Source organism: Hemibagrus wyckioides, linkage group LG10, assembly GCF_019097595.1.
Source record: "Hemibagrus wyckioides isolate EC202008001 linkage group LG10, SWU_Hwy_1.0, whole genome shotgun sequence".
Taxonomy (NCBI): Eukaryota; Metazoa; Chordata; class Actinopteri; order Siluriformes; family Bagridae; genus Hemibagrus; species Hemibagrus wyckioides.
The window spans coordinates 20,646,487-20,674,116 of record NC_080719.1 but is presented as its reverse complement, the minus strand read 5'-3'; the positions used below and the strand labels follow the sequence as shown (position 1 = coordinate 20,674,116).

At 41.4% G+C, this 27,630-nt stretch overlaps 1 protein-coding gene across 3 annotated transcripts in view; it reads left to right on the top strand.

Moving 5' to 3' along the window:
* Positions 1 to 27,630, top strand: part of diaph3 (diaphanous-related formin 3) — a 323,559-nt gene that overhangs the window by 72,919 nt on the left and 223,010 nt on the right. For all 3 annotated transcript variants that reach the window (XM_058400944.1, XM_058400942.1, XM_058400943.1), the window contains 2 exons: positions 24,470 to 24,544; positions 24,920 to 24,989. In XM_058400944.1, coding sequence (XP_058256927.1) covers positions 24,470 to 24,544; positions 24,920 to 24,989 — 145 coding nt within the window. The remainder of the gene's footprint in view (positions 1 to 24,469; positions 24,545 to 24,919; positions 24,990 to 27,630) is intronic.

Below are 27,630 nucleotides of genomic sequence, written 5' to 3'. Positions count from 1 at the left end.
AGAGAGCATTTCACAATCCCTTCGTTATGTGGATTTAAGCAGCTCTGTCTCTCCCCGCCTTTTCAATTTTATCGATGTTGGACACGGCACGATCGATCCAGCCAAACTCGGATAGAGCTCATTAAAGTAGCTCCATGTTTATGTCCTCGGCCCGGGCTCGTTCAGCATGCGCCCGTGCACTCGCGCTTTCTCATCAATATCGCAATAGATTATCCGATCATCTTTTTGGCTGCATGCTGAATTATAGTAATGCTAAATCACCTTAGTTGTTTTGCTGATTAGCTGCACAAGATAAAGTGTTTAGGGCTTTTCTTCTTCATTCAGGTTTTTTTCGGGGAGGGGGTGTGTGTAAAAAAAAAACACACCTCTTATTCCCGCTCTTCTGTCTTTGAAACATGTCGTATGTTCACAGTCGGATGCAATAATAAATGTAGTATCATGCAAAGGCTAGCATAGACAAATGTCAATTTAGTGCACAGCTGCTTTGGTTTGTCCTGAGAATAGGCTTTTGCACACGCATACCAAAACCCCAATAGTGCTTTCAGTCACCTGCATTTTAGCTCTTCCTCTTTTGCAGAATATTTCTTGCTTAAAGTACTTACACTGATGCAGAACCTATTCCCACAGATTTATATATAGACTTCTAAACTGGCACTTCAAAAAAAAAAAAAAAAAAAAGCTTTCACACAAAGAACGAGCTGATTTCCCAGTGTGCACTGGGGAGGTCTGACTTATCTGAATGTCTAATCCGGCCATTTCAGCCTAATTTGCTTGCAATTCAAATAGCTTATTGAGTTTCTGTTTGCTGCTCATATATCAGATGTGCATTGGGTCTGGGAACCTGAAGGACCGAAAAAAAAAAAAGAAATTAAAGTCATGGGATTGGATGTTTTTTTTTTTTTTTTTTTTTTTTTAATATAGCTTTTTACTTTTTTCCCCAGATGATAACTGGCTTTCAGATATGAAGCTCATTGGACAAAAAACTGCCATGTTGATTGAGTGACTTGTTACCATGGGAGGAACGTTGCTTTGCTTTTGCCTGAATACAGTGGGAGGGTAGTGTCAGGAAGGGCATCCAGCGTAAAACCTGAGCCAAAATCGAATATTATGGATAGGACAATCCTCTGTGGTGACATTGAACAGGAAGCAGCTGAAGGACAACAACAGCAGCATTAATTCACAATATACTGTTAATATACGGTTCAGATGAGCTGTCAATCATGCATTTCAGAACATAAACACTGTCAATGTGGCACCTGGAATGCTAATATTCATTACCTGATACGACAAAACAGCTGTTGGGAAAAAGTCCACTGGTCAGAATTCTTTTACCATGGATAAAGTAAACTTTATGGCCACAAGTATATGAACCTTCAGGCCTATTTGTGCTTTTTGAGCATCCAGTTCCAGATTCAGCCCACCTTTGCTGTTATAATAAGCTTCAGTTTTCTGGGAAGGCTTTCCATTAGATGTTGGAACATGGCTATGTGGGTTTGTTGGGGATTAGTTGAGGAGGTCTGGGGTGCATTGGGTACATCTGGGGAAGAACACCACATGTAGGTGCGATTCTCCGTACACCTTTGGACGCATAATGAGCTTATGCACGAATGAAGTTTGCTCCGTTGTGGTCTACAGCAGACTCTTCTACAGAGGTTTGTTTTTGGCATTGATGTGCCAACTTATTTTCTAGATTATTGAGCTTAATGTTTCCATTTGAAATTTCAATGTGACTTTATTTCAGTTTGTGATCTTTCAGCGCATCCAGTCTTCTTGTTTACAGTAATTTTCAGGCATGAGTCTCTCTGGAAGACTCTTAATTTCTCTTTTTCTCACAGAAGACTGGAAGATGGTACTGCTTGAGCTTAGTGCCCCAATATGAAAGTGCTGAATCTTGTTAAAGCATTCAGCCACATAGTGTTTGTTATAGTGGGCTGTTGGTTGTTGAGGGATTTGAGCTTGTCAGCTCTGATCTCCTTTTCAAGATGGCAGACTGACTCGATCGAAGAGACTGGGGCAATTTTGTTCTGAGGTTATCAGAGTAAGTTGCAGTGATGTAGTTGTCTCTAAATCCTGTTTCTGCAAGAAAGAAAAAAAGTAAAAATAAAATCTTTAGTAAAGCATCTAGTTTAAGACTGGAAAGGACTGTGATGCCGAATTGAGCATGAGCATCTTTTTCTTTTTTCCTTTCCATCTCTATAGTCTACATGATCTATAAGCTGGTACCTGGGGTTTATATTAGACACTTTTACTGACAGGAATAACAAAAATAATCACTTAGTGGGTGCCAGTCTTCTACTCATTGTTTAACAAATGTGACGTAAAACTTGTCGTGGAAAAGAGCAAAATTTAGATCCAGTAAATCGAACCATTTATTTTCTAATCTTTAATATCTCTTTGCCTTAAAATAAATGCATTTTAGATAAAGATTTAATTGATGCTACACTGGAAAAAAGGGAATTAGTGCTTGGTGAGAATTCATAGAAAATATTCTGTTTAGTTTACAGATAAATATTTTCTCATAAATCCGTGATTCCCTAGCTTATAGTAAATTTCATTTAAGCAACTGTTTAATCTGCTTGTGTGAATTATGTAGAGTGGGTGTCATCAATTCACATAGTATTAACGTGATCCAATTACATTATGGATGTTGGTGCTGACAGGAAGAAATGACTAGAGTATTAAATGAACTTGAATAACTCCCGTGTGCCACAGTAGCGCAGCAAATAAGGCCTGGGCCCTGGGTTTGATCCTGAACTTGGGTGCCTGTGTTCACTTTTTAAACAAGGGCTGTGAAAATATGTGTTCAATTGGTTAATTCGCACTGAATTAAGTAAATTCCGTGAGCAATATTTTTTAATAGAGCAGACCTGAAGAACATCGATGTTGAATATTTCACTCTGCGCACACAATTGTCTGAAGTTTTCACGTCGAGGAGTGGAGGCCCTTTGAGATTCGTTATCAGGTTTTTTGTTCTCCACACAGTTAACAGTGAAAGAAAAGATTAGTTCAGCATCTAGTTCATCTGTTTTCACTGAAATGATCTTAAATTCTCTTTGAAAATGTTTGCAAATACAAACGTGAACAAATTTTATCCTGTTGAATCTCGCAACATTTATACAGAGGCACACAATCACTGTTCACAACATCCAATGGATGTTGGGAAAAATCGTGATCAGTGATCGGATGTTGGGAAAAATCATGATCACTGATATCCGCACTGTTCCCAACATCCGATCACTGATCCTCACAGTTCTCAACATCCGATCACTGATCCTCACAGTTCTCAACATCCGATCACTGATCCTCACAGTTCTCAACATCCGATCACTGATCCTCACAGTTCTCAACATCCGATCACTGATCCTCACAGTTCTCAACATCCGATCACTGATCCTCACAGTTCTCAACATCCGATCACTGATCCTCACAGTTCTCAACATCCGATCACTGATCCTCACAGTTCTCAACATCCGATCACTGATCCTCACAGTTCTCAACATCTGATCACTGACCCTCACTGTTCCCAACATCCGATCACTGATCCTCACAGTTCTCAACATCTGATCACTGACCCTCACTGTTCCCAACGTCCGATCACTGATCCTCTCTGTTCTCATCATCCGATCACTGATCCTCTCTGTTCTCATCATCCGATCACTGACCCTCACTGTTCCCAACATCCGATCACTGATCCTCTCTGTTCTCATCATCCGATCACTGATCCTCTCTGTTCTCATCATCCGATCATTGATCCTCACAGTTCTCAACATCTGATCACTGACCCTCACTGTTCCCAACATCCGATCACTGATCCTCTGTTCTCATCATCTGATCACTGATCCTCACTGTTCCCAACATCTGATCACTGATGTTCTCTGTTCTCATCATCCGATCACTGATCCTCACTGTTCCCAACATCTGATCACTGACCCTCACTGTTCCCAACATCCGATCACTAATCATGATTTCTCATAACATCCACTGGTCCTCACTGTTCTCACAACAATCAATCACTGATCCTCACTGTTCCCAAAATATGATCACTGAACCTCACTGTTCTCAACATTCGATCACTGATCCTCACTGTTCCCAACATCCGATCACTGATCCTCACTGTTCCCAACATCCGATCACTGATCCTCACTGTTCCCAACATCCGATCACTGATCCTCACTGTTCCCAACATCCGATCACTGATCCTCACTGTTCCCAACATCCGATCACTGATCCTCACTGTTCTCAACATTCGATCACTGATCCTCACTGTTCTCAACATTCGATCACTGATCCTCACTGTTCTCAACATTCGATCACTGATCCTCACTGTTCTCAACATTCGATCACTGATCCTCACTGTTCTCAACATTCGATCACTGATCCTCACTGTTCTCAACATTCGATCACTGATCCTCACTGTTCTCAACATCCGATCACTAATCATGATTTCTCACAACATCCACTGGTCCTCACTGTTCTCACAACAATCAATCACTGATCCTCACTGTTCTCAACATTCGATCACTGATCCTCACTGTTCTCAACATTCGATCACTGATCCTCACTGTTCTCAACATTTGATCACTGATCCTCACTGTTCTCAACATTCGATCACTGATCCTCACTGTTCTCAACATCCGATCACTAATCATGATTTCTCACAACATCCACTGGTCCTCACTGTTCTCACAACAATCAATCACTGATCCTCACTGTTCTCAACATTCGATCACTGATCCTCACTGTTCTCAACATTCGATCACTGATCCTCACTGTTCTCAACATCCGATCACTGATCCTCACTGTTCCCAACATTCGATCACTGATCCTCACTGTTCTCAACATTCGATCACTGATCCTCACTGTTCTCAACATACCATCACTGATCCTCACTGTTCTCAACATCTGATCACTAATCATGATTTCTCACAACATCCACTGGTCCTCACTGTTCTCAACATTCGATCACTGATCCTCACTGTTCTCAACATTTGATCACTGATCCTCACTGTTCTCAACATTCGATCACTGATCCTCACTGTTCTCAACATCCGATCACTAATCATGATTTCTCACAACATCCACTGGTCCTCACTGTTCTCACAACAATCAATCACTGATCCTCACTGTTCTCAACATTCGATCACTGATCCTCACTGTTCTCAACATTCGATCACTGATCCTCACTGTTCTCAACATTCGATCACTGATCCTCACTGTTCTCAACATCCGATCACTGATCCTCACTGTTCTCAACATTCGATCACTGATCCTCACTGTTCTCAACATTCGATCACTAATCATGATTTCTCACAACATCCACTGGTCCTCACTGTTCTCACAACAATCAATCACTGATCCTCACTGTTCTCAACATTCGATCACTGATCCTCACTGTTCTCAACATCCGATCACTGATCCTCACTGTTCTCAACATCCGATCACTGATCCTCACTGTTCCCAACATTCGATCACTGATCCTCACTGTTCTCAACATTCGATCACTGATCCTCACTGTTCTCAACATTCGATCACTGATCCTCACTGTTCTCAACATCCGATCACTAATCATGATTTCTCACAACATCCACTGGTCCTCACTGTTCTCACAACAATCAATCACTGATCCTCACTGTTCTCAACATTCGATCACTGATCCTCACTGTTCTCAACATTCGATCACTGATCCTCACTGTTCTCAACATCCGATCACTGATCCTCACTGTTCCCAACATTCGATCACTGATCCTCACTGTTCTCAACATTCGATCACTGATCCTCACTGTTCTCAACATACCATCACTGATCCTCACTGTTCTCAACATCTGATCACTAATCATGATTTCTCACAACATCCACTGGTCCTCACTGTTCTCAACATTCGATCACTGATCCTCACTGTTCTCAACATTTGATCACTGATCCTCACTGTTCTCAACATTCGATCACTGATCCTCACTGTTCTCAACATCCGATCACTAATCATGATTTCTCACAACATCCACTGGTCCTCACTGTTCTCACAACAATCAATCACTGATCCTCACTGTTCTCAACATTCGATCACTGATCCTCACTGTTCTCAACATTCGATCACTGATCCTCACTGTTCTCAACATTCGATCACTGATCCTCACTGTTCTCAACATCCGATCACTGATCCTCACTGTTCTCAACATTCGATCACTGATCCTCACTGTTCTCAACATTCGATCACTAATCATGATTTCTCACAACATCCACTGGTCCTCACTGTTCTCACAACAATCAATCACTGATCCTCACTGTTCTCAACATTCGATCACTGATCCTCACTGTTCTCAACATCCGATCACTGATCCTCACTGTTCTCAACATCCGATCACTGATCCTCACTGTTCCCAACATTCGATCACTGATCCTCACTGTTCTCAACATTCGATCACTGATCCTCACTGTTCTCAACATTCGATCACTGATCCTCACTGTTCTCAACATCCGATCACTAATCATGATTTCTCACAACATCCACTGGTCCTCACTGTTCTCACAACAATCAATCACTGATCCTCACTGTTCTCAACATTCGATCACTGATCCTCACTGTTCTCAACATTCGATCACTGATCCTCACTGTTCTCAACATTCGATCACTGATCCTCACTGTTCTCAACATCCGATCACTGATCCTCACTGTTCTCAACATTCGATCACTGATCCTCACTGTTCTCAACATTCGATCACTAATCATGATTTCTCACAACATCCACTGGTCCTCACTGTTCTCACAACAATCAATCACTGATCCTCACTGTTCTCAACATTCGATCACTGATCCTCACTGTTCTCAACATCCGATCACTGATCCTCACTGTTCTCAACATCCGATCACTGATCCTCACTGTTCCCAACATTCGATCACTGATCCTCACTGTTCTCAACATTCGATCACTGATCCTCACTGTTCTCAACATTCGATCACTGATCCTCACTGTTCTCAACATCCGATCACTAATCATGATTTCTCACAACATCCACTGGTCCTCACTGTTCTCACAACAATCAATCACTGATCCTCACTGTTCTCAACATTCGATCACTGATCCTCACTGTTCTCAACATTCGATCACTGATCCTCACTGTTCTCAACATCCGATCACTGATCCTCACTGTTCCCAACATTCGATCACTGATCCTCACTGTTCTCAACATTCGATCACTGATCCTCACTGTTCTCAACATACCATCACTGATCCTCACTGTTCTCAACATCTGATCACTAATCATGATTTCTCACAACATCCACTGGTCCTCACTGTTCTCAACATTCGATCACTGATCCTCACTGTTCTCAACATTTGATCACTGATCCTCACTGTTCTCAACATTCGATCACTGATCCTCACTGTTCTCAACATCCGATCACTAATCATGATTTCTCACAACATCCACTGGTCCTCACTGTTCTCACAACAATCAATCACTGATCCTCACTGTTCTCAACATTCGATCACTGATCCTCACTGTTCTCAACATTCGATCACTGATCCTCACTGTTCTCAACATTCGATCACTGATCCTCACTGTTCTCAACATCCGATCACTGATCCTCACTGTTCTCAACATTCGATCACTGATCCTCACTGTTCTCAACATTCGATCACTAATCATGATTTCTCACAACATCCACTGGTCCTCACTGTTCTCACAACAATCAATCACTGATCCTCACTGTTCTCAACATTCGATCACTGATCCTCACTGTTCTCAACATCCGATCACTGATCCTCACTGTTCTCAACATCCGATCACTGATCCTCACTGTTCCCAACATTCGATCACTGATCCTCACTGTTCTCAACATTCGATCACTGATCCTCACTGTTCTCAACATTCGATCACTGATCCTCACTGTTCTCAACATCCGATCACTAATCATGATTTCTCACAACATCCACTGGTCCTCACTGTTCTCACAACAATCAATCACTGATCCTCACTGTTCTCAACATTCGATCACTGATCCTCGCTGTTCTCAACATTCGATCACTGATCCTCACTGTTCTCAACATTCGATCACTGATCCTCACTGTTCTCAACATCCAATCACTGATCCTCACTGTTCTCAACATTCGATCACTGATCCTCACTGTTCTCAACATCTGATCACTAATCATGATTTCTCACAACATCCACTGGTCCTCACTGTTCTCACAACAATCAATCACTGATCCTCACTGTTCTCAACATTCGATCACTGATCCTCACTGTTCTCAACATCCGATCACTGATCCTCACTGTTCTCAACATCCGATCACTGATCCTCACTGTTCCCAACATTCGATCACTGATCCTCACTGTTCTCAACATTCGATCACTGATCCTCACTGTTCTCAACATTCGATCACTGATCCTCACTGTTCTCAACATACCATCACTGATCCTCACTGTTCTCAACATCTGATCACTAATCATGATTTCTCACAACATCCACTGATCCTCACTGTTCTCAACATTCGATCACTGATCCTCACTGTTCTCAACATCCGATCACTGATCCTCACTGTTCTCAACATTCGATCACTGATCCTCACTGTTCCCAACATTCGATCACTGATCCTCACTGTTCTCAACATTCGATCACTGATCCTCACTGTTCTCAACATTTGATCACTGATCCTCACTGTTCTCAACATACCATCACTGATCCTCACTGTTCTCAACATCTGATCACTAATCATGATTTCTCACAACATCCACTGGTCCTCACTGTTCTCAACATTCGATCACTGATCCTCACTGTTCTCAACATTTGATCACTGATCCTCACTGTTCTCAACATTCGATCACTGATCCTCACTGTTCTCAACATCCGATCACTAATCATGATTTCTCACAACATCCACTGGTCCTCACTGTTCTCAACATCCGATCACTGATCCTCACTGTTCCCAACATTCGATCACTGATCCTCACTGTTCCCAACATTCGATCACTGATCCTCACTGTTCTCAACATTCGATCACTGATCCTCACTGTTCTCAACATTCGATCACTGATCCTCACTGTTCTCAACATCCGATCACTAATCATGATTTCTCACAACATCCACTGGTCCTCACTGTTCTCAACATTCGATCACTGATCCTCACTGTTCTCAACATTCGATCACTGATCCTCACTGTTCTCAACATCCGATCACTAATCATGATTTCTCACAACATCCACTGGTCCTCACTGTTCTCACAACAATCAATCACTGATCCTCACTGTTCTCAACATTCGATCACTGATCCTCACTGTTCTCAACATTCGATCACTGATCCTCACTGTTCTCAACATTCGATCACTGATCCTCACTGTTCTCAACATCCAATCACTGATCCTCACTGTTCTCAACATTCGATCACTGATCCTCACTGTTCTCAACATCCGATCACTGATCCTCACTGTTCTCAACATCCGATCACTGATCCTCACTGTTCCCAACATTCGATCACTGATCCTCACTGTTCTCAACATTCGATCACTGATCCTCACTGTTCTCAACATTCGATCACTGATCCTCACTGTTCTCAACATACCATCACTGATCCTCACTGTTCTCAACATCTGATCACTAATCATGATTTCTCACAACATCCACTGATCCTCACTGTTCTCAACATTCGATCACTGATCCTCACTGTTCTCAACATCCGATCACTGATCCTCACTGTTCTCAACATTCGATCACTGATCCTCACTGTTCCCAACATTCGATCACTGATCCTCACTGTTCTCAACATTCGATCACTGATCCTCACTGTTCTCAACATTCGATCACTGATCCTCACTGTTCTCAACATACCATCACTGATCCTCACTGTTCTCAACATCTGATCACTAATCATGATTTCTCACAACATCCACTGGTCCTCACTGTTCTCAACATTCGATCACTGATCCTCACTGTTCTCAACATTTGATCACTGATCCTCACTGTTCTCAACATTCGATCACTGATCCTCACTGTTCTCAACATCCGATCACTAATCATGATTTCTCACAACATCCACTGGTCCTCACTGTTCTCACAACAATCAATCACTGATCCTCACTGTTCTCAACATTCGATCACTGATCCTCACTGTTCTCAACATCCGATCACTGATCCTCACTGTTCTCAACATCCGATCACTGATCCTCACAGTTCTCAACATCCGATCACTAATCATGATTTCTCACAACATCCACTGGTCCTCACTGTTCTCAACATCCGATCACTGATCCTCACTGTTCTCAACATTCGATCACTGATCCTCACTGTTCTCAACATTCGATCACTGATCCTCACTGTTCTCAACATTCGATCACTGATCCTCACTGTTCTCAACATTCGATCACTGATCCTCACTGTTCTCAACATCCGATCACTGATCCTCACTGTTCTCAACATCCGATCACTAATCATGATTTCTCACAACATCCACTGATCCTCACTGTTCTCAACATACCATCACTGATCCTCACTGTTCTCAACATCTGATCACTAATCATGATTTCTCACAACATCCACTGGTCCTCACTGTTCCCAAAATATGATCACTGATCCTCACTGTTCCCAACATACCATCACTGATCCTCACTGTTCTCAACATTCGATCACTGATCCTCACTGTTCTCAACATTCGATCACTGATCCTCACTGTTCTCAACATTCGATCACTGATCCTCACTGTTCTCAACATTCGATCACTGATCCTCACTGTTCTCAACATACCATCACTGATCCTCACTGTTCTCAACATACCATCACTGATCCTCACTGTTCTCAACATACCATCACTGATCCTCACTGTTCTCAACATACCATCACTGATCCTCACTGTTCTCAACATCTGATCACTAATCATGATTTCTCACAACATCCACTGGTCCTCACTGTTCCCAAAATATGATCACTGATCCTCACTGTTCCCAACATACCATCACTGATCCTCACTGTTCTCAACATTCGATCACTGATCCTCACTGTTCTCAACATTCGATCACTGATCCTCACTGTTCTCAACATTCGATCACTGATCCTCACTGTTCTCAACATTCGATCACTGATCCTCACTGTTCTCAACATTCGATCACTGATCCTCACTGTTCTCAACATACCATCACTGATCCTCACTGTTCTCAACATACCATCACTGATCCTCACTGTTCTCAACATACCATCACTGATCCTCACTGTTCTCAACATACCATCACTGATCCTCACTGTTCTCAACATACCATCACTGATCCTCACTGTTCTCAACATCTGATCACTAATCATGATTTCTCACAACATCCACTGGTCCTCACTGTTCCCAACATACCATCACTGATCCTCACTGTTCTCAACATACCATCACTGATCCTCACTGTTCTCAACATCCAATCACTGATCCTCACTGTTCTCAACATCCAATCACTGATCCTCACTGTTCTCAACATCCAATCACTGATCCTCACTGTTCCCAAAATATGATCACTGATCCTCACTGTTCTCAACATCCAATCACTGATCCTCACTGTTCTCAACATCCAATCACTGATCCTCACTCTTCTCAACATCCAATCACTGATCCTCACTGTTCCCAACATCCAATCACTGATCCTCACTGTTCTCAACATCCAATCACTGATCCTCACTGTTCTCAACATACCATCACTGATCCTCACTGTTTTCAACATACCATCACTGATCCTCACTGTTTTCAACATACCATCACTGATCCTCACTGTTTTCAACATACCATCACTGATCCTCACTGTTTTCAACATACCATCACTGATCCTCACTGTTCTCAACATACCATCACTGATCCTCACTGTTCTCAACATACCATCACTGATCCTCACTGTTCTCAACATACCATCACTGATCCTCACTGTTCCCAACATACCATCACTGATCCTCACTGTTTTCAACATACCATCACTGATCCTCACTGTTCTCAACATACCATCACTGATCCTCACTGTTCTCAGCATACCATCACTGATCCTCACTGTTTTCAACATACCATCACTGATCCTCACTGTTCTCAACATACCATCACTGATCCTCACTGTTCTCAACATACCATCACTGATCCTCACTGTTCCCAACATACCATCACTGATCCTCACTGTTCTCAACATACCATCACTGATCCTCACTGTTCTCAACATACCATCACTGATCCTCACCTTTCTCAACATACCATCACTGATCCTCACCTTTCTCAACATACCATCACTGATCCTCACTGTTCCCAACATACCATCACTGATCCTCACTGTTCTCAACATACCATCACTGATCCTCACTGTTCCCAACATACCATCACTGATCCTCACTGTTCTCAACATACCATCACTGATCCTCACTGTTCCCAACATACCATCACTGATCCTCACTGTTCTCAACATACCATCACTGATCCTCACTGTTCTCAACATACCATCACTGATCCTCACTGTTCTCAACATACCATCACTGATCCTCACTGTTCCCCCTGCCCAGAATATGATTTGGGATTTTTCGAAGCACAGTAACATATCTGGTTGTCTTTATTACTGATGTGAAATTAAGCCTCAGTATTTCGGTGCACTTTTAACATTTGGATTGTGTTGCAAAACAGCTAACACTTGCAGTAATGTTGAGCGTGGCTCATGAAGGCACATGAGTTTAATTTTAAGTTAATAAACGTTTAATCAGAACAAACAACTGTAGGATATTCAGCTAAACAAAACAGAAGAGACACTTTAATAAGTGCAGCTACACGAGCTCCTATTGCTGAGCTGATAAAAAGGAAAACCAGTTTTTAATGACCAAATCTTTACAAATGGTTAAACATTTTCTTGTAGTTGGCTGTAAAATACTGCTAGTAAGAAACTGGTGTTTTTTTTTTCTACTCCTGGTTTCAGCATAGGGCTGAAATATAGGGCTAATTTTAAAAATGCATGTTAGCAAGTTAGAAAACCTGATGCTGTTTCTGTGCAAGTCATGTTAGCTAGTAGGCTAGAATTCAGTAAGAATTGTTTTGTTAGAAAGCTAATAAGAATTTAATTATTGATGATAAACTTTTCTGAAATGTAATTAGCTAAAATTGGATTTTTGGATCACGACAACTGAATTCTGTATTAATACGCCAGGATTTAACCCAATTAAATTACATTGCACGTAAGCAATCATTCTGTCCATAAAATACCTGTTATGTTGCTTAGCAACCCAAATGTACTGGTAACTCCACTCACTTCATTACACAGTAAATTAAGTTTGTTTATTAGGAATATTATTAATAATGAATCTAATTATTTCCTAGACTATATTTTTATAATGTTTCTGTCTCGCTTTTAAAAATTTCCTTCTATTTTTTACTTTTTTTTCTGGATGCAATCTATTTCCCTCTGTGCCTAAGAAGTCTTTTAAGCATGATAAAAATCCCTCTTGTAGCTTGCCTGCAGCTAAAGGATCCCACTGCTGTATATTAACACCTCACTGCAATAACACACACTCCTACACAAACATAGATCCTCCAAATTATTCATCTTAGATCAGTTTTTCTTAAAGGACTTAACCTGTTCATGGTTTAGCTGACCCCTAAACCTTTTAATATGACATTTAATGTCTACTCCGTTTGTTTTGCCTGTACTTGTGTTGGCTTGAAGGCATTTTTCATTCTCTCTCTCTCTCTCTCTCTCTCTCTCTCTCTCTCTCTCTCTCTCCGTCTGTCTGTCTGTCTCTCTCTAGCTCTCTCTTTCTCTTTTTTTAATTAGAGATTTTTAGAGAGACAATCCTTACTGGCTCCAGCACGAACCCTCAGCCGATCACGTCCCCGCAGAATCTGTATTCCACCTCTGAGATCTCTTTACCATGATAAATCATGCACAGTGTATAAATATGTTCCCACTTGTGGCTTTTACCTACTTTACTATCTGGGTTGGTGAGTCACCTCCGAGTGAAGGATCCCAGGTTGCTTCCTTCTCCAGAGTGGAGGCAGGAAAAAATAGGCTGAGACGGGCACGTTAGACCTGGGGCAACCACAGGACGATTTGAGTTAATATTTTATTTTCGTCTCAGCGCCACTCTGACACAGCGCAGCGCTAATGTGGCTAACACAGCCTTGGGAAGGACTCTCCGGAGGGAGAAAGGAAGTCAAGCTACCTTAGCCATGAAGTTAGCCAGATAAGATGGCTCATTTTTCTCTTTGATTTATGACTGTTATTGTTTCCTGGGAATGGAGTGATGAATTTGTTTTTCACTGTTTTTAATGTTCAGGCTATGAGAGATAGGGAGAGACAGACAGAAGGGTGGGAGGGAGGGAGGGAGGGAGAGAGAGAGAGTGAGAGTGGAATGAGGAGGAGAGAGAGTTTTTCTTCTTATCTTTGCCAGCTCTAACAGGTGAATGATCGTACGCATGTTGCTTAGACGACACTTGTTTTCACTGTGACTGACACGTATTCCCTTAGCAAGCATAAATTACACCAAAACTCATTAATATTTAATGCTCACTTGATTCAAATCTCCAGACTGCTATATTTCATTCCAGGGAAGGCTTTTGTACATATTGCCATGTTTTGAAGGGCAGTTTGCATGCTTTAACCTTGTAAAGTCTTGCTTTCAGACAGGTTTAGATAAACGGCGGAGGTATTGTAGCTGTTGCATGCCTCCAACAATGAGACTCTCAACTAAGGTTGATGCTCTTTCGTCAGGCTTTACTGTTGAAATGTTCTGTAGGACTATACGCACAGGTAAACACAGCAACCGGGCCAGAGGGATGTCAGGAAGAAGGATACCTAGAGTGTGTTATGAGAGACTAGATAGAAGAGCAGAAGAGAGCTAAAAATATTGTGCTTTTTGTTTTAGTCTTTTTTTCCTCTTATCTTTTCTTTTACTCAGCAAACAGTTGCAAACTCGGTTTATTGAAATCAGCTTAGACACAAGGGCTCATTATGCAGAATTTGATAATCAGTTCAATGAAAAACAGGGTTCTGCCTATCAACTAGAAGCAGCATTAGAAGATTTGTAGTCAAAGGTCTGGGGTCTCAGTTATTAACTATGAGTATACATAGTTTTGTGCGACTCTTGGTTCCATTTTGTCCAAAGAATCTTTCTCTATTTTCAGCACTTGACTGATGTGCATATCCAGAGTACCTTACATCTATGTTATTATTTTTTAAAATAAAACTAAGCAGTTGATGGTTAAGGGCCTTGCTTAAGGACCCAGGGGAAGCAGCTTGGCAATGGTGAGATTTGCACATGCCACCTTCCAGTCTACCACTACCAGTTGTCCCACTCCCCTGGTTGTCCCATTCTCCCAGTTGTTAAACTCCCCCTGTTGTCCCACTCTCCCAGTTGTCCCACTCCCCCATTTGTTAAACACCCTCAGTTGTTCCACTCTCCCAGTTGTTCCACTCCCCTGTTGTCTTACTCCCCAGGTTGTCCAGCTCCCCCAGTTGTTCCACTCTCCCAGTTGTTCCACTCTCCCAGTTGTTCCACTCCCCTGTTGTCTTACTCCCCAGGTTGTCCAGCTCCCCCAGTTGTTCCACTCTCCCAGTTGTTCCACTCCCCTGTTGTCTTACTCCCCAGGTTGTCCAGCTCCCCCAGTTGTCCCACTCCCCAGTTGTCCCACTCCCCAGTTGTCCCACTCCCCAGTTGTCCCACTCCCCAGTTGTCCCACTCTCCCAGTTGTCCCACTCCCCAGTTGTCCCACAACTGGACAAGCTTTATTTTTATGTTTTCTAGCAATGATTTACATTCTCAAAGGTGTCTCTTAATTGTTGATTTTGACAATGATAATTCTCCACTCCTTGAATGTTTTCTTGACTTGGCTAGATGTTGTGAAGGAGTTTGTCTTCACCAAAGACAGAATCATCCACTTAGCTGATGTAAATTAGTTTATCAGGGAAATTAACGACCAGAAATATAATAGTGTGGCGGTGTGAAAATTATTAAACAAGACATTTGTTGTGTTGTTCAGGTTCCTAACGTTTGTCCAAGTAATTCTATGACAAATTACAAACAGTTTGCTCTGCGTAATTCTAACGCTGGGCCTCGATATGAAGGGATTTGTTTATAAATCTTTGGAATGAATGTCTAAGAAATTTTATATTCACATCCTGTGAATCTTAAGAAGCCAAAAAAAAAAAAAAAACATATGTATCCTACTCAAGCTGTAGTTTGTGTGAATATGAACCGTAGTGTACTGTGAAGTGTAAATAAATTTAATTGAATAAATTAAGAAAATGATTTAAATTAAATCTTTAAGTTAAGACAAATAAAACTAGCCATTTAATTGTAACAAGAGACATGACTTATAAATAGAGAACTGGCTGTGCATAGCCATGAACTGTAAACAAATGTGGATTTTGCACGTATTATTATTATAATAATAAAACCAATAATAATAATTATTATTATAACACATAATTAAATGATTTATTAGCATAAAAGTGGGCCAAAATAACTTCCACTTCTGCCCTGTCTTTACTCGGATCGCTCATTTCATGCTGCCTGGTGTCACTTTTGTGCAGTCCTGTGGGCGTCAATAAATGCAAATGAGCTTTCTCAGAAAGGTGAGCTGTGTCGATTCTGATATCAAATCTGGTGTTTAAAAAGTTAACAGCATATATGAAGTGGGAGTGTGTGCCTTTAATACTGTTTAATACCGAGTTTACACTTCTTATTCACACGCAAAGAAAAGTGCAGGTAAAAACTACAGGAAAGATCAGGTCTCTTTATTAAAGACTCGAGTCATGCATCTCACAGGGTTTGCGTACCCCAAAATGCTGCAAAACATTACTCTTGTCTGCGGTTAGGGCATGAGGGAGATATTATCCTGATGATATCATACATTAACTCTTGAGTTTAATTGTGAGGCGCTCGCGCTGGTGCGCCTTTAATCGTTTTTCATGTTTACACATGTGAAATAGTCCCACTGTAGAACCCTGACACACACAGAGACTTCAGTAAGTGGAACATGTCACTGCTTACCACTGAAAGGTCACGCACATGTCGTTAATAATGCTGGAAGATTTTGTTGTTATGAAACATTCTGTGGCTCAGTCTCAGCTGTGTATAAGCAAAAGTGTTAAATGAACAAAAACAAAACAAAAAAAAACAAGAACAGAATAAATGATTCATTCATCAGAGAGAGGCTCAAATACGAGACCCACAGAGGGGTGTGCATGAAGACTAAACTATCTCCGTGCTTGTTTTTAACATGTTTTTCCCCCTCCGGAACCAAAGTAGCACTTAACGTGATTATGATCGGTAGGACACAACACTCGATGTAGCCTCTCTTGATTGGCGCCTCCCATGGTGAAGTGCACTGCCTTTTGTTTAAGGCTCCAGCTCTGCTGCCACTTGAGGCAATGATAGATATTGTTATTCCGATGCGTGGGTCTATCTCCAGATGTTCCCTTTTTGTAATCGAGCGCTCCTCTGTGGGAGAGAGAGAGGAAAAAAAGAGGAGGTAGATGCTGTTTAATATCAGCCCTACTGATGCACAAAAGGCCTGTTGCTGATTGCTTTACATGGGCTGATCAACCCAGCTGCATCCACTCCCATGGAAGAAAAGAAAGAACGATGAGAACTCGGTTGTGTTCTGAACATCGTGGCTAATTTCCTATGTCTGAGTCTGGCAGATGAGCTGGTGATGGGTTCACAAGTCAGCTGTATTTTGGTTGAAAGCGTTTGCTTGATTTGCTGTATGCGAGCGCACACGCATTTTCTTCCCCCCGATCTGTGGCACAGCGTTCACGAGAATTGGCACTCGGTCTGTGCGCCGCTAGCTCCCATCGGTTTTTCTCAGGCATAATCCCCACCATGCATCAACTGATTATTTTCCCCTCCTGCACTCTGCTTCACCTGCTGATGATGGGGAAATATGGCTGCTCGCTCATGAGCTATGCATTTCAATGAAGCGCTTGTCAGGAGCCGAGGCCCTGCCCACTCAATATCGCTCACCACCTCGGCCCCATCCTTCCAGGGAGCAGGGCACTAAATTGAATTTTCTCTCCAACTCAGGAGCTTCATTCCTCAGCCGTCAGCAGATGGGCGACACCCCCGGTCGGTGTCAGGGACTCTCATTACTGACCCCCTTCACACCCGGCGCTATTGAAGAAAAATCATCTGGAAAATCCGAAGTATCAGTATATATGAAACCAGAGCTTGCTAAAACTGTTATCACAGTAAATTTGACTGACCTTGATATTTGGTCATGGTGTTGAATTTAGAGTTTGAATTAAGACAAAGTTCATGTACTGTTTAAAATATTCAAATCAAGTCTCCTGATGTCTCGCAGTGTTACGCCGATTGTTTATGCGCATGGAATAAAAAATAATATCTGACAACACTTCTGGCACTTCCATATTTTACACTCTATGCCACGGTGGACATATCATAAATTCATTAGCTAGACCACCTGACAAGCGATCACTCCTAAGCACTTGGCCTGTCTCATGATATGGTTGCCTAGAAACCTAATAGAAAAGTGTCCACTGATGTAATCACCCAATGTAGTTTAATTGTTGAGTGCATTATGACACGTTGAGGAAATGGATAAGTATAGAAATTACCAGACGGAAGCAACTTTAGACGTTTTACTCTTGACGCATGACAAAAAGTCAGAAAGACATCCAGCAACGGTTCAGCTGTGAGCGGTGGCATTGAACATAACGTGTCTCTCTCTCTCTCTCTCTCGTTTTTTGTTTTTTAATTGTTGTGTTTGAATGTAAAGAGATTTCCTGGTTAAAAAAAAGTAAACAAACCAAACAAAAATATTTTGCAGAAGCTGTCACTGAAGCTGATTATGAACATAAGTTGTCAGTGCTTGAAATGTTTGAGCTGAAATGTTGAAATCAAAAGTTTTTTGCCGTGTGCCAGGTCACACTGTGCAAGACTCAGTAGTCATTTAATAACATAACTTTTTTTAATTCTTGTTTTTTAAATGTCTTCTGATAGTTGACTAAGCATAAAGGAATAATACCAATAAATCAGGACTTTATTTTCTGAAAACCAGCCCACCCTGTAAACAATAATCAACCCCTGAGGTGGTGTGATGATGATACTGATGTGAAGTGACTGTTTTATTTCTCTGTGTTTTTACCACAGCAGTTTTCCAGGGGTTAGAAAAAGACTGATGTGTTATACTTTGACACATTGTACACATTGTAAATCCTTATTAGGAGTCGCTCACTCATTTGTGCCTCTCTCTCTTTTTTTTTCCCTCTCTCTCTCTCTCTCTCTCTCGCTCTCGCTCTCGCTCTCGCTCTCGCTCTCGTCACATAACTGAGAAAACCCCCAAAGCGCAAAGCAAGTCATCCACCCTAAAACGTAAAGGAGCAGCTTCACCTCATATCGCTAATGTGGAGTCTCCTTTCATAAGCGTTAAAGCAGTCTTTCTGCCTTTTCGATAACACTTGATGATGATGATGGTGTATCAATAAATCAATCAATCAATTAATTTTCTATGTATCTGTTCTTCTTTTAAAAATATTTTTATTATTAAATATTCCTCCAAATAAGTTATTGAGTAATATAAGTTTTGAATAAGTTTTTGAAAAAGCACATTCAAATAAAACTTGGCTTTGGCTTGCAGCTGCACTGCTGTCAGAGTCGTGCTGTTACAGAAACTCAATCAACATCTAATTATTTAATCACAGTCACACTATCCAGTGTCTTCCAGATGATGAGGTTCCCTTTTGAGTCTGGTTAATCTCAAGGTTTCTTCCTCATATTGTCTCAAGGAATTTTTTCTCAGTAGAGTCACCTCTGGATTGCTCATTAGGGATTAATATCAATTTAATTTTTAACTTTAAAACAAAATTTTTATTTAGAGTTTTTATATTCATGTAAAGCTGCTTTGAGACAAAAGCGCCATACAAATAAAACTGAATTGAATTGCTTCAGTTCAAGCTGAATAGAGTATCATCCTTCAGTGTTCCTCTTGGAAATGTTTCCAGTTACAGAGGAACTGTATTATAACTGTTAAACCTCGAAAGTGCTTCCAACCCTAGATGTTGACCCAAGATCTGTGGATAACTGGATTACACAAGCCTCGTGTCCAACTGCAGAAGATCTTCCTGGTTCGCAGGTTTCTGGCATTAGCTTAGTTCCCAGGTGGCGTTAGACGTTCCTCTTTCAATTTTCCGTGATCGTCTACTGTAAATGAATGTCGGCTTCAGTAGTTCTAATTCGCTCCGTGACCCGCCTGGAGGATTACTTCCATCTCAACACTTTTACATCAGAATAGGTTTGGCATCATAGTTTTTTTGTTTTTAATCTTAGCTTCTTATCCTCAACTTTGAGCTTGAGTGCATCGTCTTGGTATGTCTGTTTTCTAACCCCTCTCCCCCCTCTCAGTGTATATTGATCCTGTTAGCATTTAATTACACTTCACCATTCCCTCATTCCTGTGAAAGTGTCTGATTATTCCGCTTCGCTGGAAATAAAGAACTAAACCGAAGGGAATTAAACAAATTTGGCTTTATAATATGCGGGATATCTAAACGTGTGCTTTCCTCATGTTCCCATGTTGTTTTTAATTTAACTTTGATTGGAGTGTCCACACCATCCCGTCCTATTCCACTAAATTACCAGTTCATTTCATCATTATTATTTCAGTAGCAGAATGTACTGGAATCCTATCAGCTAGTGAGCGCTGTTGATGAGCTTATGACTCCGCTCCTCTTGTCTCTACTTTGACAAATTCTAGTCAGGTTAAGACCTCTTTTTGCTTTACCTTGAGGAGTCACCAAGACATACATGCTAGAATTTGATTAGTAGATGCTGGGAGGCATGCAGCTTGTTGATTAGAACCGTACGAGGACTGCATGATGATGGCATTGGACGGCTCACTGCTTACCGACCCCTCCCTTTCTGTCTTTCTCCCTCTCACTCTTTCTCTGTTTCTCTTTTTGCTACTTTCTTACTTTCCTTCTCTCGTTTTCATCACACTTGTCTCTTAGGTCTTTGTCGTCTTGCTATTTTCTTCCCTCGTGATGGACGCCTTCTACTCACCTCCTTTCTAATCTGGGAAGCTCCACATTTACACACAAGTTCAGATCAGTGAAGAAGCAGAGAAGAGAGAAATGAGTGACGTTCACTGCACTAGGTGCACGTTGCTTTTAACGCGCGTGATTGTTTACTCTCTTGCCATCACACCTTTCTTTCAGTAGTGAGGTGTGATTAAGCAGCAAAGAGGGACCTCTGGCCTCCGCTAACACCGCAATCAGCAGGAACACCTTAATTCATCTCTGCCCTGTATCAACCAGTGACCTTGTGAAACGGGCTTGTAGAGCTCCATTCACTTCACACTCAGATAAGAGTATATACTTAGTAGAAACCAGTATGGCTTTAGAGATGAAAAGAGGGCAGGGGAATAAATATCAGATGTGTTGGTCCAGGAGAGTTTTGTCTATTCTGGCTTTTTCCTCAGATACCGATATTGATACTTATTGCATGGTGGTATGGTGTGTGACCTAGCTATCAGTATCAATATATTATATATAGATATTTAAAACACAATTGTACGTTGCACAGGATAAGGGCGTGTCATTTATATATATAGAAACGTGTATGAGAGCACTTCACTTCTGCGAGCATGACAAGGCAGCAACCAACATTAACAGAGCTGAATAAAACGTATATATTGTATGTATTATGCATCTCTAATTATTAAACTAAAGGGCATCCAGATAGTACATGCTGCATACAGGAACATTTTCATAGATAAACTAGAAGTTTTAGACCACACTGAAATGAAAACCGTGATAGGAATTATTCCGTCTCAAATAGATACAGTAAACAAGATTTAGCGCTATTTCTCTGTCACTATATAAATAAAATAATCTTTTCATTGAATCTGAAGAACGTGCATCGTCCGGTTTACAATATGGCAAATACTGTGATATTCTGAAATTCGTGTAAATATTTCAAAGATTCTACTTTTCCCTCAAGATGTTGCTGATATCATTTGTGAAAATCTCACCAGTGCTCCCAGACCCCACTGTGTATGGTTTATATTATTTGAGAGAACATTATGACGGACAGTGACTAGCAGCCACTTGTAAACCCTGTACGAGAGGAGTGGAAATCTTGAGGCGCGCTGGATTTTTATAAAGGTATCACATTTCCACCTTGCACATGAAGCAGAGAGACGGGGCCATAAAATGGACAGTATAACATTCTCACCTCTGCAATGTGAAGAAAACAAGTTCAGCGTCAGGGTTATTGCTCTGTGCGCCATCACTCTTCTGCACTGGCAGCATGATTCAGTCATTCTGAGAGTGTGTCTGGAAAAGTCTAGAAACATCAATCCTGCTTCTCCTCAATTCTGCCAGACCTGCCTTTCAGTGATGCACAGTCTCAGAGGATTAACCCACTCGCTCTTTCTGTTTTCATCTAAATGGTGTTATCCTGTTATTCCTCTTTCTCTCTCTCTCTCTCTCTGTCTCCGTCTCTGTCTCTCTCTCCTCTCCTGTCCTCCTCCCCCTCTTCCTCCTCCTACTGCTCCATCCCACAGTTTAGTTTTCAGTCTCCGTCTTGTGGTCAATTTCAGCTGTAATTTAGCTTCTGAAGTGCACCCACGCCTCTTGACACTGGCTTTTGGAAAATTGGCTATTGATGCTTGCAGCACTTCTTCACTTGTGCTGAGGCAATTTTGCACGGCTGTGTGGATCGCCGTTCTCCCCGATGCGCCATGAGTGACATGATGAACAGCCCAGGGCCCTGAAGCTTTTGGCGATTCGCAAAAAGGCCGCAGATGATCGCAGCGAGGAGCCAGAAATGGGTTCTTTCTCTTACTGGATTCTCTGTGATGAGGAGAGATAAAGCAGTCCTGCTGTTTTAGCGCACTTGGATATGTTTATGTATTACGATACATGTCAGCTGGAAGACGGCACATAGCAAATTTGTTTACCTGCCTGCCTGGTCGTTGAACTCGCACTTGTTTCCGCCATCACCAAACGCTTCTTAATGGCCTGCAGCTACTTGACTTTTATGCAAAGATTGCCTTCATTTCTTCTAATGCTTGTTAGCTTGTCGTCCTGCATATCTGAACCGTTTTCCAAGCCTTTTGCTTGCTTTTAAGTCTGCTATCAAGAGCAAGAGATAAACATGCTGGATCCGAATGTGGGTTCATTTGCGAATGCACTTGATTAATCAATATGTAACCCAACACATTTCTTTGGTCGTTCCATCTGAATTACAGGGTTTTCCAAAAGACAACAGAGGCCAAATCAATTGATATGTAGAACGAACGTTTCTGTTTGAAATGCAGTAAAATAAACATATTAGAATCATTAGCGATGCATTTCACTAATTGCTCATAGGACAGGGCTTAATACAGCAGAGAAGGAGAAATCCACTGATGTTAATAAAGCCGAACAAACACTACGCTGAAAAGGCTTGTTGAATTTCATCTGTTTATGTTTTTTGCCAGTGAGAGTTTGAGCTAGCTGATATGAGAAATTAGCACTCAAGTGAAGGAATAGGGAGCAGTCTCCTAAGGCCAAACATGATCTCCAATTAAGAACACACTTCTGCAGATGCCAGTGCAAAATAAGGAATTCAGTTTAAGGGACAGTAGATACACACGTTAAAAGAAGTTTGTGGACATGGACCCACATGGTCCCATTCCAGGTTTGGTCCCAGTTTAATAACCTCCACTCTTCTGGGAAGGTGTTCCACTACTGTGGCTGTGGGGTTTTGTGTTCAGTCAGCTACAAGAGCATTAGTGAGATCAGACACCGATGTTCTGGGGTTCAGTCAGTGTACCAGTTCATCCCAAAGGTGTTCAGTAGGAGTCTGTGCAGGACACTCGAGTTCTTCCACTCCAACCTTAACACACCATGTCTTCATGGAGCTCTGTGCTTTGTGCTTAGGGGCGTTGTCATGTTGTAACAGTGTTTGAGCCTCTTAGTTACAGTGAAGGGAAATTGTAAAGCTACAGCGTACAAATACATTCTACTGGTGTGGGTTTCAGACTTTGTGGCAACAGTTTGGGGAAGAACCACATGGGTATACTTTTTCCCTTATACTATAGTTTAGAATGAACTTGGTTTTTAAGATCTGAGCTTATCCATCATCTTGATAAAGGAAGTGAAGTGGTGGCAGTTGCAAAAAGTGTTCTTGTCAACATGCATGCTGTAGGTTTTAGAGAGAAAACGTGGGTGTAGCTTTTTGCACTCATCGTTGCTGCAATTCATTACCAAGTTTTTGGAAAAATACTCTCCAGGTTTGTATTCCCATTAGGAATCATGTTTGGACATGGGAAGCCACTGAAGGGACGCAGAGTAAATATAACACATGGATAGTGTAATGAGGCATAAAAAATGCTGTCCTAGACATTATAGAAGTATTTGTTATAGTTTAATAATGTCTCATTTGTTATGCCACATTCTAGCACAGAATTTTGTAGTACCCATGCTTCTATATTTCTTGTTATACGTGTTGATCATATTGTTGTATGTTTTGTGTTGACAGCTGGGTGCAGAGTTTCGGTCACGAAGGCCTCGGACTTCTGCTGGACATACTGGAGAGGCTGCTGCACAAAAAACAGTAAGAATGTTTTCTGCATAGCAGTGGGGCAAGTGATTAGTGAACAGTGATGCAGCTATCCAGCCATCATCAAAAGTTTTATATTTATTCTCAAGTTTCTCAACTTATTTGGATTGGTCACTTGAATTGAAATAAATGGTCAGTAACTCAAAAGCAATTAAGTGTGTGAATAATAAACTTCAACCTTAGGTATTTTGTTGGTGGAAAGTTCTATAGCTCTAATAAATAGACAAAATTTAATTGTGCTCATTTAAGTCTAATGTGAGAGTTATTGGATGTTATTGGAGGTTTAGTCTAGCTCTCTACTCCTTACATCTGTTCATTTTCTTGTTCTTTACCAACTAATCATATTTCTTTTTTTTTTCTCATTTACAGCCAAGAGAAGATTGATAAAAAGAGTCAGCACAAAGTCATCCAGTGCCTAAAGGCTTTCATGAACAACAAGGTAATACCATGAGTGAGTCCAGGGCAATTTCAGCATCACCTATTACCAAGTCATCCTAAGTGGTCCAAAATTATTTAGGCACATTTTCTCATTTTGATAAGGATGTCTAGTCCACTTTTCATTGAAACACAACCCCAGTGCTAGACTAAAATCATCAGCATATTGCAGTGTTCCTTTTAAACATACGGTAGATTTGGATTGTTTACTTCTTAGCTAACTTGGGCAAGATTGTTAAAGATAAAAGGCTTAGCACTGTGGTAATTAAATAGCTGATATGTTGCTTTTTATTTTTGGGTGACTCTACATGGTGTTTAGCAGCTGATGAGTCGAGAGCCATATAGTTTCATATAGCAGATATTTAGTAGAGTCTGCGTTCATTCATCATTCATCTTTAGGAGCCATTTTATCCTGGTCAGCAATGGGGGGGATCCCTGGAACGCTAGGCGTGAAGTGGGAATAAACCCCGGGCTCCGATGCTGGGGCATTAGCGGGGCACTGCATACCCACACTTCATCACATGCTAATTCATATAATAGTTTACTCATGAGTCAAATTGTATTAAGAATATTTGCATAAATTCCTAATTCTTGGCTTTAAAAATCGTCCCTATCAACCATGCAAGCTTATTAATTGACCCATGCAAGCTAATTTATAGTAAAAATAAAATAAAAAAAAAAAGCTGGCATTCAGATTGCTGGTTGTTGGTTGGTGTGTGTGGTGCAGCAGACACTAGGCTTTGGAAATGAATAGCATGCGCTGTGCTTACAACAGGAAGGTGAGGAGTTCCAACACAATAAAGTGCATTAAACATAAATGCCTCTGTTTATTGGATGAGAGAAGTCTGAATAGAGTGCATCTCATAGCCTGTACACATAATCTGCTTGTCTCGGGTGCCCGGGCTAGTCATTTGTCCACCCTTGTGCCTCATCAGCGCTGGATTAGTGTGCTTTTGGATCAGAAGGCACAGCAATCTCTGCTGTTTTCATATGGACTGAGCTGATAAGAGCCAAGCTCCAGAGGAATGGGGCATCTCCTGTCCACTTCTGAACTCGGGAGGGGGTTCCTGGGCATGGCTGTTAGACAGGTCTGGAGGGGCTTTAATGATTTGGCCACCTCTGTTAGAGAAGCCTTGATAGAAGTAGGTCTCCAGTGGGGCTTCTGATGTGCTGCAGTCTGAAGAGTCTGCATCTCTCTCTCTCTCTCTCTCTCTCTCTCTCTCTCTCACTCTCTTATCATTTTTTCCTTTCTACCCCAAACTGATTCTCTCAGCCACACAGCAGAGACAGAGATGACCAGCTGTTTGGCATGGACTTGTATGGACATAACACTTGAATGGGATTGATTGGGTGGAAATCAATGACGGTAAACATGTTTCTTATTGTGTCGAGTTGGAGGGCTGAGCAGGCAGAAACGTGCTGAGATTAGCTCATATGCCACAAGCTGCTTCTGGACATTTTCTGTGTTTATTCTTTGTGGCTAGTCTGCCACGCTGTTGGTTTTATAATTCGATTAGACCTTGTGCCTTCGGATTTATTAATTTCTCATTTAAGCTAATTGATATATCCATCAGCGTCTCGCGGAGAATAACTGCCATTTGATTACATCAGTATGCGGCGTTGTATTATGCAGAACCGAACCTTTAAAAAAGAGGGACAAATTAAATTAAAACACTGAACATCACGTCTGGTTCACGTTCTATTAGATCTCTCCTCATCCTTTCTTAAAAAATGCATTTGAATTCCATTTTATTTTTAAGAAATTGGAATTAATACATTTTTAATTTCATACCTCAGACAGCGTGAACACTGGCAGTACCGTAACTCTGCTTCTGTATCAGCTTAACCACATAACAAGGAATTTGCATCTTTTAATCTCTTAATCAAGAAATATTATAAGGAGACACAATCATAATTTTATTATAATCTGTTGATTAAACAGTTGTCACACCAGACCTTCGTTATCCCATTTTCTTCCTGTTGTTTGGTGCATCTAGGGGAAAAAAACCCACACATTCGTTTCTACATCAGACCAAGTCAGTTAGTTGACTTATATTTTGCATTTCTGAATCAGCACACAGGTTGTTCAGTAATAAAAGTGAAGGGTAGGTTTGTTTATCTGCAGAATGAAAGGCAACAAACAGGTTCTTAAACTTTTCGGAAAAAAATAAAATGGCATTCATTTATTCAGAGCCCTTTGCCTACATCAAGTGACACGAAATTGAAGACATTTAATAAACGTGTTAGACATCACAAAGCACTACATGGGATTTTAAGGGTCTCCCTACCCTACTGTCTTTCTCACACAGTTACTCTGTCAGCCTTCAGCATCCTGCGTAATCAAGGAAGGAAGAGTGTTATTTACCCACAGGCCCGTTGTCACTCCAGAGTTCTCCTGCCTCCCTGTGGCATCCTGGGACACGTTCCACCCACAGCGCTTGCCAGCCAGGTGTTCCCACCCAGCTGGCACGCTCTCCTGCGGAATTAAGACAACAAGCCGCATAAAATGTGTTACAGACGTTTACGCATAAACACACTCGTACAGCTCAATCTGCACACTGCCTGCAAGGCTGAGAGGATGTACCTAAACCTACCTAAACCTGAACACGGAAACAAAGGAGGGAACAGCTGTATAGAACGAGTTG